Source organism: Taudactylus pleione, unplaced genomic scaffold (genome assembly GCF_031769625.1).
Source record: "Taudactylus pleione unplaced genomic scaffold, aTauple2 ptg000139l, whole genome shotgun sequence".
Classification (NCBI taxonomy): domain Eukaryota; kingdom Metazoa; phylum Chordata; class Amphibia; order Anura; family Myobatrachidae; genus Taudactylus; species Taudactylus pleione.
Genome location: NW_028284541.1, coordinates 3,294,657 through 3,309,528, shown reverse-complemented (window position 1 = coordinate 3,309,528; position 14,872 = coordinate 3,294,657). Strand labels below are relative to the sequence as shown.

The 14,872-nt window shown below is 43.5% G+C and overlaps 1 protein-coding gene across 1 annotated transcript in view; it reads left to right on the top strand.

Annotated features, from left to right (window-relative positions):
- Positions 1-863: 863 nt before the first annotated feature.
- Positions 864-14,872, top strand: part of LOC148522777 (potassium channel, subfamily K, member 16-like) — a 53,053-nt gene continuing 39,044 nt past the window's right edge. Inside the window, exon 1 of the mRNA XM_088473760.1 lies at positions 864-1,134. Within this exon, the coding sequence (XP_088329886.1) occupies positions 940-1,134 (195 nt within the window). The 5' untranslated portion in view covers positions 864-939. The remainder of the gene's footprint in view (positions 1,135-14,872) is intronic.

Sequence of the window (14,872 nt, the reverse complement as noted above, 5' to 3'; positions counted from 1 at the left end):
ACTTTTTTCCCATTTACTTATTTATTTATTTTTTCCCTTTTCTGTTATATTTCTATTTTATTTTATTTTGGCTAGGAGTAAAAAAGGGGGGATAAAAAGCAAAATTTCAATGTCAGTACATTGTTATATCTATTGTTATTTACTTATTTGCATTTGTTTGAAGATTATTTACGGTTTATCTTGTCCCTTAATTCTTCCTGGGGACTGATTCTCTGTTTTTGTTTTTTTTCTCTGGTAATGATACCCCAATACAATTGTATGATTTTATATATATATATATATATATATATATATATATATATATATATATATATATATATATATAATAAAACACTTAGATTATAAGGATAATTTCCATAAAACAATCACAAGCATGGCATATGACATCAGCTAAATGCAATGTACACAGCTGGTTAGTGGAGTTGCCAATCCAATGCTTTCTACATTGGCCGGGATTAATTAATAGTAAACATGAAGCACTGACATAATAGACCTGTTTAATGAAAGTCCTTTTCTTTTGTAAATACAGACCTAATAAAACTGCACAATTAGATGGCATCTCACTTATTGCTGGGTACAATAAAAATGGACACTCCCTATAATTATAATAAAACAACTTCTGTCTTTGGCACTTACTGGTTAAACATGTGTAGTAAGTGAGCTGTCCTGTTTACATTTGCTTGCAGGAAATGCAAACTGTGCTAGAATTCAAAGTACAAAGTTTGAGAGTGAAATTCATCCTGACTCCTCCCTGACTCTCTAAGTCTTTTCCTCTCACACTGTAGTCTGGACACCCCATGGGAAGGGCAGAACCTTCAACCTTAGCCTTCCTTCCTTAGCCTGGGAAAGAATACAGATTCTTCCCTTGGGACTGAGTGCACTGCTGCTGACAATGGGAGACAGGCTGAACTAAACAAAGTTTGTGAGCAGAGCTACAAAATGCTTTCCCGGGTAATAAAAGATGTCCTGTTAGCTGTCGGGTTTCTTATCTACCTCCTGGCAGGTGCGATGGTGTTTCAGATGATGGAACAAGATGCAGAGGAAAATGTGAAGCTGGACACAGCGCGACACAAGCTGGCCTTCCTGACGAACTACACATGTCTGACACAGGATGCCTTGGAACAACTCATAAATGTAAGAACATTTTTTTTTTTTAAGGTCGACCTATCATCCTACGTTAAAAGACACCTGTTATGTATAAAACTGATATACTGTAGTTTGTTGTCACAGATAATCTTAAGTACTTATTGACTTACAGAGTGCTAATGTCACCAACAGCAGCAGCCAATCACCTGTAATCAATTTACTAAGACGAACAAGTTAGACCGGTGTATGACTGCACTGATGCAATGCTTGCAGCACATTTATACTGTTAGTACATACCTTTGCTTTGACAACTAAATGAAGGCAGCATAATTGTAACATATAACAATGCAAACGGCATAGCTCTAAAATCATGCACCACCCAAAATAAATCTTTAACCAGTGTGTAGCTGCTGAGCGGAGTGACCAACTACTCAACTTAGCAAATATTCACTATGTCTGTCTCTCTCTATCTCTCTCTCTATATATACACACACACACACACACACACCCTAAGACGGCACTTCACAGATAAAAGGTTAATACTTACCCAGGTGACCTCCAGAGCATCCAGTACTCCAATGTATAATGGGATATGGGCAGTACTCCAACATCTTGTGATGTTCAAGAATACATAAAGAGCTATGTAAGAATTTAAGGTGTCAGTCTTGCTTGATAATGGTCGCTAGACCAAAATGTTGAATTCTGACACAGCTTGCCGTCTATTCTTGAACATTACAAGACCTTGGAGTGCTGCATTTATCCCATTATAGCTAGCTATCTATCTATCTATCTATCTATCTATCTATCTATCTATCTATCTATCTATCTATCATTTTCATATATAACTTTTTGGTTAAAATAAACATATCCGACATTGTGACATGCCATAACTGCAGATACAGTTGATAAATGAAAGGTCTCTACAAAATGGTGACCTTTCTACCAAAGCTGAGTGACATCACAAAGGCTGTTTATGATGTAAGCAAGTCGTAACTAGATATTTTTTGAGGCCCTGGGCCAGAAAAAGCATTGGCGCTGCCGCCCATTTTTTAAGGGGCCACGACAAATTTGATTTGTTCTGTACGATGATGAAGTGGTAACGATCCCTTTGTATCACTGTTATCCAGATGTCACTGCCAAAAACGAATAATTGTGCAGTATAACTTACCAGGTCTAGATGTAGGAGAGCACTGGTAAAGCTGCACCTGCAGCAGGATTTGTCCATCAGAACAGCCGTGCACAAGCCTGGAGCCAGCCACGTAGATCACCGACTGAAGATCTAGAAGAGCGCTACTTGTAATGTATATGCAGAAAATATCAGTGGCTGGGAGATCCGTGTATGTACCCTGAACTGGCAGCTGAACACATCAGGCTGGGTAAGGCTGGGTCTTGAATCAATGGCTGTGCTCAGGGCTGCCATCAAAACCTGTGGGGCAGATAGCTGTGTGTGTTAAATATCTATCTATCTATCTATCTATCTATCTATCTATCTATCTATCTATCTATCTATCTATCTATCTCTCTCTATCTATCTCATATCTATCTCTCTATCTATCTCATATCTATCTCTCTATCTATCTCACATCTATCTATCTATCTATATAACTATCTCATATCTATCTATCTATCTATCTATCTATCTATCTATCTATCTATCTATCTGTCTTTACTAAGGTTCGATTTTGCAATTTGAGTGAATTGGCATCTATCTATCTATCTATCTATCTCTCTATCTATCTCACATCTATCTATCTCATATCTATCTATCTATCTATCTATCTATCTATCTGTCTTTACTAAGGTTCGATTTTGCAATTTGAGTGATTTGGCATCTATCTATCTATCTATCTATCTATCTATCTATCTATCTCATATATCTATGTATCTATATATCTCATATCTATCTATCTCATATCTATCTGTCTGTCTATCTCATATCTATCTATCTATCTCTATCTATCTGTCTGTCTTTACTAAGGTTCGATTTTGCAATTTGAGTGAATTGGCATCTATCTATCTATCTATCTATCTATCTATCTATCTATCTATCTATCTATCTATCTATCTATCTGTCTTTACTAAGGTTCGATTTTGCAATTTGAGTGAATTGGCATCTATCTATCTATCTATCTATCTATCTATCTATCTATCTATCTATCTATCTCATATATCTATGTATCTATATATATCATATCTATCTATCTCATATATATATATATATATATATATATATATATATATATATATCTATCTATCTATCTCATATCTATCTGTCTATCTATCTCATATCTATCTATCTATCTATCTATCTATCTATCTATCTATCTATCTATCTATCTATCTATCTGTCTTTACTAAGGTTCGATTTTGCAATTTGAGTGAATTGGCATCTATCTATCTATCTATCTATCTATCTCATATCTATCTATCTGTCTGTCTGTCTATCTGTAAATAAATGGTGTGTCCAGTTGCTTTGCGGCCATACACAATAAAGGGCCTGATTCAGAGATGCGTTTTCGCAAATGGCCGATGTTTTTTTTCTACTGGCAATGCGGCAGAGTCACACTGCACATGTGGCGCCATGGTCTTGGTCGCTGAGAAAATGTATTCACAAAGTGATTGACAGTCAGGGACTATTTGTGGGTGGAATTGGGGGTGATGACACAAACACAGGTGTGTCTGTGACTGCGAACTCGTGCACAGTTCCGAAGACTCTGATGTCTCAGTTCTGCCGACCATAGGGGTGCTCAGTACTTCCATAATCCACTGATCTACATCCGTTGCTGCATCTTAGTACGCAAGAACAGTGGAGAAGTTGTCCATAGCAACCAATCGGCTCCTACCTATTATTTTATAGAGTGTACTTGTTAAATTAGGGGTGGGCAATAAGCGGCCCCCTGCTGTTGTAAAACTACACATCCCAGGATTCCCTGCTATTTGGCCATGCTAAAACTGTTGCAAGGAATGCAGGGATGTGTAGTTCAACAACAGCTGGAGGGCCGCTTATTGCCTACCTCTGCGTAAATGCTACTTCAAAGCTGATTGGTTGCTATGTGCACCTTCTCCACCTTCTGACTGCTTGTTACATATACCCCTGAGTCTGTATAGGAAGCACAACGGAACTTGGAATGAAAAACCGCGGTCGCTACATTGTAGCACTTTGTATACAGATTCAGAGACTCAGTTGCACACAGATATACAAGTGTCACATATCACATTAATCAGCACAGTCATCCTAATTGTACCACATTGTGACTTATTTTCGTCCAAAAAGATTCAAGTAAAATGGGCCGGCACTAGCAGAGTTACACGGGACATGGCGCGCCGAGAGGGGCTTTTTACCATGACTGTAGCAAAGATGTTTAAGGACACATCTGTACTAGAGTTAATGACTGCAATATTCATGTAAACATATGTTAAGAGGTAAATTTACTAAGGTTCGATTTGCAATTTGAGTGATTTGGCATTCAATTTGTATTCGATTTTGCATTTGGGTATTTACTAAAGGCCAAATCGAACGTAAAATCGAATTTCAAACCGAATTTTAGTCAAATCAACCTCAAAGAACATCGGTACTTTTACATAGACCAACACACAAATCCCTTATTTACTATCATTCGATTTGAAATCGAACTTCAAATCGAACTGCAAATCCCCAGATGAATAGACCTGCTTCATGCTTTCGATTTGAACATGAACAGGTCGGATTGACACAGATACATGCAGACATCAGTGAGATGCCTGCATTTATCTGACTGTAACAAGCAAATAAAGAGTTAAATGTAGAAAAAAAATTACGTGAGGTACCCCCTCAAAACAGAACCAGCCCCGGACTTTGCAAAGCCAGTCCTGGTTGTTTAATTACAGGGAAAAAAATACGTAGGGTTCCACTGTACTTAATACAACCAGCACTGGGCTCTGGGAACCAGTCCTGGTTCTGGAATTACAGGGAAAAACCAGCACTGGATCCTTTCTAGTGGGGGACTGATGCCACAGCCAGGGGAGTCCTATCACTGGGCCCCCCAGCCGCAGCATCAGCCCTGACCGCTAGTCAGCCCAGACCAGGGATCTCCAGGGCACCCCTAGCCTAGGATGATAGCCCGGGGCTATCCCCGTCACCCCTGGGTGGTGGGTTGATTGTGTAAATGTAGTGTAAAAATATAATAAAAACACTGTCTTTACAGTAGAACTGCAGGTCTCAGCAAGCCTCCCCCGCATGCTGGTACTTGGAGAATCACAAGTACCAGCATGCGGGGCATTAAGGGCCCACTGGTACCTGTAGTTCACCTGTAAAGAAATGTTGAAATAAACACACACACACCATGACAGTAAAGTTTTAATCCATACATACATACTCTCACATACTCACCTACATTACTTGGAGTGGTCCCCTTGTCCAGTAGGCTAACAAGGTCTTCTGAAAATTAAAAAACGAATAAAACCGACCCTCGCATTCGATAACAACCAGGATGGTTGTTATCTCCCGAATGAAGCGCTCAGACTCGGCTTCCTCCTTTGAAGGTCCGAGTCTGAGTGTTCATTGGCTGAGAGAGGTCAGCCCCTGCCTTTCAGGCAATGAACGGCTCCCTCCATTGAACTCAATGATGGGAACCGCAGTATAAACTTTAGTTACCCTGTGGCTCTCCATTGAGTTCAATGGAGGGAGCCATTCATTGGCTGAGAGAGGCGGGGGCTGACCTCTCTCAGCCAATAAATGCTCAGACATGGACCTTCAAAGGAGGAAGCCACGTCTGAGTGCTTCAGTTGGGAAGTAATAACCATCCTTGTTAAGGATGGTTATTACTTAGTGCGTTGTTCGGGTTTTTCATTTTTTTTATGTTAAGAAGACCATGGATGCCTATTTTGGACCGAAGAGGATCGAACCACGCATAGGAGACGGTGAGTATGTTTTTTTTTTCACAGGTACCCTATGGAATTACTACTGGAGAAGGGGACCGATGTTACATGGATACATAGGTGTGTATGTGTACTTGTGTGTGTACATGTGTTAGTGTATGTATGTTTATTAAAATTATACTGTGTATGATGTGTGTGTCTTGTGTTTTTTTCAACATTTCTTTACAGGTGAACTACAGGTAGCAGTGGGCCCTTAATGCCCCGCATGCTGGTACTTGTGGTTCTCCAAGTACCAGCATGCAGGGGAGGCTTGCTGAGACCTGCAGTTCTACTATAAAGACAATGTTAAAACATATTCTATTATTACACTACACCTACATTATCAACCCGCCGCCCAGGACTATCAACCTAGGCTAGGGGTGCCCTGGAGAGGGGGACCCCTTTATTTGGGGGTTCCCCAACTCCCCAGGCATCCCTGGCCTGGGCTGATAAGCGGTCAGAACTGATGCTGCGGCTGGGGGGCCCGATGATTGGGCTCCCCTGGCTGTGGCATCACCCCCCCGCTAGAAAGGAGCCGGTGCTGGTTCTGGAACTTACAGTGGAACCCTACATGATTTTTTCCCTGTAAGTTCAGAACCAGGACTGGTTCCCAGAGCCCAGTGCTGGTTGTATTAAGGTCAGTGGAACCCTACACAATTTTCTCCCTGTACTTAAACAACCAGGACTGGCTTTCAACAGTCTGGGGCTGATTGTGTTTTGGGGGGGTACCTCACGTCATTTTCTTTTAACATTTAACTCTCTATTTGCTTGTCACAGTCGGATACATGCAGGCATCTCACATGGGCTGGCCCGAGCCTAATGTTTTTGGTAAACGGATATAAATTTTAGCGCCCCCTGTTGAAAAAAAGCCCTCATTTCGGTGTGTGAAATATCGGGAGTCCATGTAATATTGTAACAATGACAAAAGAGAATCTGTAGATCAAAAGACCAGCTTTATATACACTTGGTTATAATTGAATACTATACTCAGTGGCGGCACTAGGGTTGGTGTAACCGAGTGCAGTAACTATTCGTGTCACCCCACATGATAAATAAAAAACACATACATAGGCCACAAAATGAAAATAATAAAGCACATACAGTGTTTTTCAAAAGTAATTACACCCCTTGGCTTTTTACCTTTTTTGTTACATTACAACCTGTAATTTATTTATTTTTTTTATCTGAATTTTATGTGATGGATCTGCACAAAATAGTCTAATCTGGTGAAGTGAAATGAGAAAAATATATATAAAAAAGAATCTTTATAAATAAAATTCTGAAAATTGGCATGTGCATATGTAATCATCCCCTTTGCTATGAAGCCCCTCAAAAGTTCTGGTGCAACCAATTACCTTCAGAAGTCACATAATTAGGGAAATCAAATCCACCTGTGTGAAATTTGTCAGTATAAACACACCTTTTCTGAAAGGCCACAGAGGCTGCAACACCACTAAGCAAGAGACATCACACCATGAAGACCAAGGAGCTCTCCAAACAAGTCAAGGACAAAGTTGTTGAGAAGTACAATTATGGGTTGGGTTATAAAAATATATCCAAATCTTTGATGATCCCCCGGAGCACCATCAAATCCATCATCATCAAATGGAAAGAACATGGTGCCAAAACAAACCTGCCAAGAGAGGGCCGCCCACCAAAACTCACAGACCGGGCAAGGAGGGCATTAATCAGAAAGGTAGCACAGAGACCAAAGGTAACCCTGAAGGAGCTGCAGAGTTCCCACAGCAGAGACTGGTATATCTGTGCATGTGACCACAATAAGCTGTACACTCCATAGAGCTGGGCTTTATGGAAGATTGGCCAGAATAAAAGCCATTACTTAGTGATAAAAATAATAAGACACGATTTGAGTTTGCCAAAAGGCATGTGGGCGACTCCCAAATGTATGGAGGAAGTTGCTCTGGTCAATGAGACTAAAATTTTACTTTTCGGCCACCAAGGAAAACGCTATGTCTGGCACAAACCCAACACATCCCATCACCCCGAGAACACCATCCCCACAGTGAAACATGGTGGTGGCAGCATCATGCTGTGGGGATGTTTTTCAGCAGCAGGGACTGGGAAACTGATTTAAGTCGAGGGAAAGATGGATGGTTCTAAATACAGGGATATTCTTGAGCAAAGCCTGTTTCAGTCTGCCTGTGATTTGAGACTGGGACGGAGGTTCACATTCCAGCAGGACAATGACCCGAAGCATACTGCTAAAGCAACCCTCGAGAGGTTTAAGGGGAAATATTTAAATGTGTTGGAATGGCCTAGTCAAAGCCAAGATCTCAATCCAATTGAGAATCTGTGGTCAGACTTGAAGATTGCTGTTCACAAGCGGAAACCATCCAACATGAAGGAGCTGGAGCAGTTTTGCCTTGAGGAATGGGCAAAAATCCCAAGGGCAAGATGTGTCAAGCTCATAGAGACTTATCCAAAGCAACTTGCAGCTGTAATTGCCGTAAAAGGTGGCTCAACAAAGTACTGACTGTAGGGGGGTGAATAGTTATGCACGCTGAAGTTTTCTGTTGTGTTGTCCTAAATGTTGTTTGATTCACATTATAAAAAAAACACAACTTCACAGTTGTAGGCATGTTCTGTGACTGAAATGATGCACACCTTCAAACAATCCATTTTAATTCCAGGTTGTGAGGCAACAAAACATAAAAAACGGCAAAGGGGTGAATACTTTTGCAAGGCACTGTAGGCTTCACATGAAAAAAAACAAAACACATTAGCCCCCACGTGAAAATAAAACACATGGCGCTGTGCAGAGAAGAAAACACTCATAGACCCCCACATGAGTAAAAAACTCACACATGAGCACCCACATAAAAGTAATAAAACACATTTTTTTTCATGCAAATCCTATGTGTTTTATTACTTTTATGTGGGCGCTCATGGGTGTGTTTTTTTCTCATGTGGGGGTCTATGAGTGTTTTCTTTTCTGCACAGCGCAATGTGTTTTATTTTCACATGGGGCTAATGTGTTGTTTTTTTTTTCATGTGAAGCCTACACACATAGGCCGCCACATGAAAATAATTAAACACACACATAGGCCGCCACATGAAAATGTATGTAGTGTTATAGTGCCCCTATGCAGCAGTACCACCCTGGGTGCTAAGCTACAATTATACCCTAAGATACGTATTCAGGGAGAGGCCAGTGGGTGACAGAGAGAGGGAGACAGCCAGTGGGTGACAGGGAGAGGGTGACAACATTGAGAGGGAAACAGCCAGTGTGTGACAGGGGGAGGGTGACAGCATGGAGAGGGAAACAGCCAGTGTGTGACAGGGGGAGGGTGACAACATGGAGAGGGAAACAGCCAGTGTGTGACAGGGGGAGGGTGACAGCATGGAGAGGGAAACAGCCAGTGTGTGACAGGAGGAGGGTGACAGCACTGGGTGACAGGTAGTGGGCAACAGCACTAGGTGACAGGGAGAGGTTGACAACACGGAGAGGGTGAAAGCACTAGGTGATAAGGAAAAGGTGATCACGGAGAGGGTGACAACGAGAGCTTGACAGTACTAAGAGACAAAGAGGGTGACGACAGGGAGAGGGTGACAGCACTGGGTGACAGGTAGAGGTTGACGACACGGAGAGGGTGAAAGAACTAGGTGACAGGGAAAAGGTGAAGATGGAGAGGGTGACAGCACTGGGGGACAGGGAGAGGGTGACAGCACTGGGTGACAGGTAGAGGTTGACGACACGGAGAGGGCGACAGCACTAGGTGACAGGGAGAGGGTGATGACAGGGAGAGAGCGACAGCACTAGGTGACAGGGAGAGGGTGACAACACGGAGAGGGTGAAAGCACTAGGTGATAGGGAAAAGGTGATGACAGAGAGGGTGACAGCACTGGGTGATGGAGAGGTTGACAGCACTAAGTGACAAAGGGGGTGACGGCGGAGAGGGTGACAGGGAGAGGGTGGCAGCACTGGGTGAGAGGGCGATAGCACTGGGTGACAGAGAGAGGGTGACAACAAGAAGAGGGCAACAGCACTAGGCGACAGGGAGAGAGCGACAGCACTAGGTGACAGGGTGATGACAGGGAGAGGCTGACAGCACTCGGTGATGGAGACAGCACTGGGTGACAGGGTGATGACAGGGAGAGGCTGACAGCACTCGGTGATGGAGACAGCACTGGGTGACAGGGTGATGACAGGGAGAGGCTGACAGCACTCGGTGACGGAGACAGCACTGGGTGACAGAGAGAGGGTGACAACAGGGAGAGGATGAATGCACTGGGTGACAGAGAGAGGGTGACAACAGGGAGAGGATGAATGCACTGGGTGACAGAGAGAGGGTTACGACAGGGAGAGGGTAATGACAGGGAGAGGGTGACAGCAGTGGGTGAGAGGGAGAGGCTGACAGCAGTGGGTGACAGGGACAGGGTGACAACAGGGAGAGAGTGACAGCCAGTGCATGACAAATAGTGTTTTTCAATTTGTATTACCTTTGCCCACTGCAGCGCGTGGATGGCTCCTCCTTGGACTTAACGCCAGGAATGGTCACAAGATCATGACATCAGATCCCCGGCGTCCAAGCACAGATTCAGAGAGAGGCGGCTGGGGAGGAGCTGAGGAGATCGCGCCCTTCCTCCCCCTCCATCCGGGCACAGGGGGCGGGTGACAGCACTGGGTGACAGGTAGTGGGCAACAGCACTAGGTGACAGGGAGAGGGTGATGAGCTTGGTGCCATATGCAGCTGCGTACCTGGTGTAACTGGCCGGCCGGCCCTGCATCTCACTGATGTCTGCATGTATCTGTGTGAGAATGAACTGCTCATGCTGAAAGTGAAAGCATGAAGCAGTTCTATATGCTGTTGGGGATTTGCAGTTCGTTTTGAAGTGGGATTTACCGTTCGATTTGTACATATGTCAAATCGAACAGCAAATCACTGTTCAAAACGGAACCAAATCGAATTTGATTTGAGAAATGCTTCTCAAATCGAATATTAGTAAATGAGGGATATGAAGAGGGATTTGAACTTTCGATTTGAGTTGGTTTGAGGTGAGCTAAATCGACCTTCAAAACGAAAGTCAAATCGACCCTTAGTGAATTTACCCCTATGTGTGTACTAATCTAGCATGTAAACTACTCTGTGTGGTGCAATACAGAGTAGTTTACATGCAGAGTTGGAAGCAAAGTAAAAAATAGCAAAAACAGGGCAAATTATTTGGTTTGCTGATCGGTTGCTTTGGACAATTGCTGCAGCTGTCATTTCATAGACTCTGCTAGATAAATGACAGAAGCTGTTTAGTTTTTTGGGCAACATCTCTGCTTTATCTCTCTCCAAGGCTTGATACATCTCCCTCTAGGGATAGAGAAAGCGGATGTGCAGGGAGATGATGGTTACAATAGTAATAGATACTATAGGTGAGAGGGGTTGCCTCTCACCTGAATTACTCACATTCCTGTGGGATTAGCTCCCTCCAAGGGAGACTAAAGCAAAGCCTGTGCAGTCTGCAGCAGCAGTGGAGGTTTGGTACTCTGGGTTTTATGGGTTGCAAGTGGTCCAGCTGGAAGTCATCACTGGATGACAGGAAGTGTTTAAAACTCTCATCCACCTGGTGCTCTGGGCACTGACGCCGAATAGCGGCCAGCGAGTAGACCAGAGTCTCATTAGTGCCAGGGACTTTTTTGATCTAGCGGTGCTAAGGAGCATAGCGGATTGTGGCTGCATTCTATTGCAGCAGACTGAACACTAGCACTTTGGTGCTGGGTCATTTACGTTCACCTGCATGTCTAATTACTGTTTGTCCAGACTTCTGTCGGTGTATGTAAAAGTTCAGTGTCTGTTACAATTAACCACTTGCCTGGCACAGTCGTATCAGATACGACCATGCCAGACTGGGCTTTCCCTGACATGGTCGTATCTGATACAACCAGTCAGAAACACACAGTGGGCTGCTTGCTGGAAGTTAACTTCCAGCAGCCGCCCACCTCAGAGGGACCTGCTGGTCCCTCTACACTTGCGGCTCCCCCTCCTTTGTGTCCCGATCACTGCTGGCCACAGTGATCGGGCCCTGGTGGTACCCCCCTAGAAGCAGCAGCCACGGCTCATGTAGCCGCTGCTGCTGCTGTGACCCGATCACTGTGGCCAGCAGTGATCGGGCAGCCATTTCAGTAACAGGCAGTAGCGGCGGCTCTGGTAGCCACCGCTGCTGCTATGTAGCCGGGCCGCTAGCGGACACCCTCCCGCTGCGGCTCCGGATCACAGTGATCTGTGAGATCACTGTGTTAGAGAAGCAGCAGCGGTGGCTCTGGTAGCCGCCGCTGCTGCTATGTACCACAGCAGCCCCTCCCACTCCTGTCTGGCCTCAGCTCCACCTCCCCAAGTCCCCATGTGTCCCGATCACTGCTGGCCACAGTGATCGGGCAAAATATAATATTAGTAATAAAATATGTGTGTATATATATATATATATATATATATATATATACGGTATATATGGTATATATGCATATATATATATATATATATATATATATATATGGTATATATATATATATATATATATATATATATATATGTCAGAAATCCACTGCACTCGCCACTCCTAGATTCGGGGTGCAGACCTGCACTCGCCATTCCCAGGACTGGGGTGCAAGTGGCCTGTGACCACATTGCTTAAATAAATAAAAACAGAAAACCCAGCACTCACCATGTTTAAACACTCACAATGATGTATAAATAAGTAAATATATATATATGCATATATATATATGCATATGTGTGTGTATGCGCATATATATATATGCATATGTGTGTGTATGTATATATATATATATATGTTCTATATATATATATATCGATAGATATCGCAGAGCCTCTGTTTAGGGATGGCAACCAACCATTGATGGTTTGCAAACATCGATGGTCTGACTGAAAACAAGTGGTTTGCCATTGCTGGTGGCCATCAATGTTGCACCATCGATGGTAGCCATCAATCGATGTTTAGGAAACATTGACAGTTGTGGTCTACACAGATCTTGCCCAATCACTAAACAATTGATGGCTTCTAACGATGGTTGAACCATCAATGGTACAGCTGTCAATGGCCATCACTACAGTATAACATAAAAATTGCTATTTTTATGGTATACTGGGTTTAAAAAAAAAAAAATTTTTTCAAATAAAATAGTGATGGATAAGTATAAAATTATGTTCTTGACCTAATTCAATCATAAAAGAAACCGACAATTTTGGAGCGGTTTTTGGAAAAAGAATTCGTCAGTTAAGTGGTTAAAAGGCACTATTTCACCGTGAACCTGCCTGCCGTGTGTCATATTTACTACGACCCTGTTACAATACATACAGGAAAACCATCAGAGAGCCCCACAATCAGAACTATGATTCTGATATCGATAATTAAAATTGTTCCAGCACCAGTTTCATTCAAAGGTGAAGCCCAAAGCAGTGTTAATTACAAAGGTGCTTTATACCTGGTCTATTGGAAGCTGTCTGCGATGCTGAAAGCTGAACATCCGGGAGGCTACTTACCTGTTTGGTTCCATCCTATATATATATTGGGAGAGGAGGAAAAAAGACCCACCAGATGTGCACATTAACCTCATAAGTTTGTGAGTGTGTTATCATTAGGGGGCATCTCCTGCACATTTACATTTGGGTGACGGCTATACCACTGGAAGCATTGATGTGATGTGCCTTTATATATTCACTTTAAAGTGTGAGTTTAATGTTTGGGAGGCAACTCCAATAATTTTCAGAACTACTCACTTTAAGATCCTAATGTGAAACCCTTCCCCGCTATAGGGTGACACTCACCAACGATGTCCGGTGGATGGAATCGGTATGAAATACAGCCGGCCGCTTGGCCAGCGGTTCGATTCCCGGCATCGGCAGGCCGTCAGGAGCAGAGTTCCCGGCAGCGGTAGCCCGACAGCGCTGGAAATCCCGATCGTCCCTAAGGTAAGTGTAAACTAACCTCCTTAGGGGTGCCTAACCCTAACCTCCCCCCCAAGTGCCTAACCCTAATCCCCCCTTTAAGTGCCTAACCCTAACCTCCCCATTCCCCGCTGCCTAAACGTAAGTCCCCCGGGTGGGTGCCTAACCCTAAGACCCCCCGGGGGTGCCTAACCCTAACCCTCCCTCCCCCTAGCCTAACCCTAACCCCCCAGGGGGGGTGCCTAACCCTGTCCCCCCCGGGTGCCCTAAACCTAAACCCCCGCGGCTGTCCGCTTGCGGCACCCGGCATCCCTTCGATCGGGAATCCGGGCGCCTGTCTCCCGGCGTCGGGAAAATGTCAGGTGTCTACATCTAGACTCCCGGCATTTCACCCTCACCGGGTTATGACAGTCGGGAACCCGGCTGTTGGTATTAAGGCAGTCGGTTTCCCGATTGCATTGCCGGTGGATTGGGTAGGTTCTGAGAATCAGGTACACTGCAACAGGGATGTTTTCTCTTTCTTCCTTGGCAGAGAGGTGAAGACAAACCAACCCCATGGGGACCCAAGAATCACACAGGGTTAGAAAATCTCAGTTTATTTAACAGGCCACGGTTCTGACTTTAGATGATGGAAAAGTGAGTCCATTTTAAAACAGTAAAATGAGTAACATCCATGGTACTATAGCATTTCCATAGGTAGTTAAGATAATTTACATATAACACATAACCATGTAATTGCAAATCCTTAAATAAGCATTCCTTTGTACTAATAACACTTAAGCAAATTAATATACTGTATATTAATTTCACTCTGCCCTAGATAGATACAGTAGGACTCACATGTCCTGACTTAAAACCTAGTTGTTTCAATATTGCTGGCGCTCATAGATTGTTCCTGTGAATCTGCCCCCGGATCCATAACAGATTATACTCCTGTTTTGAGTTTGCTTGTATATAATAGTCTTAAAAGGCAG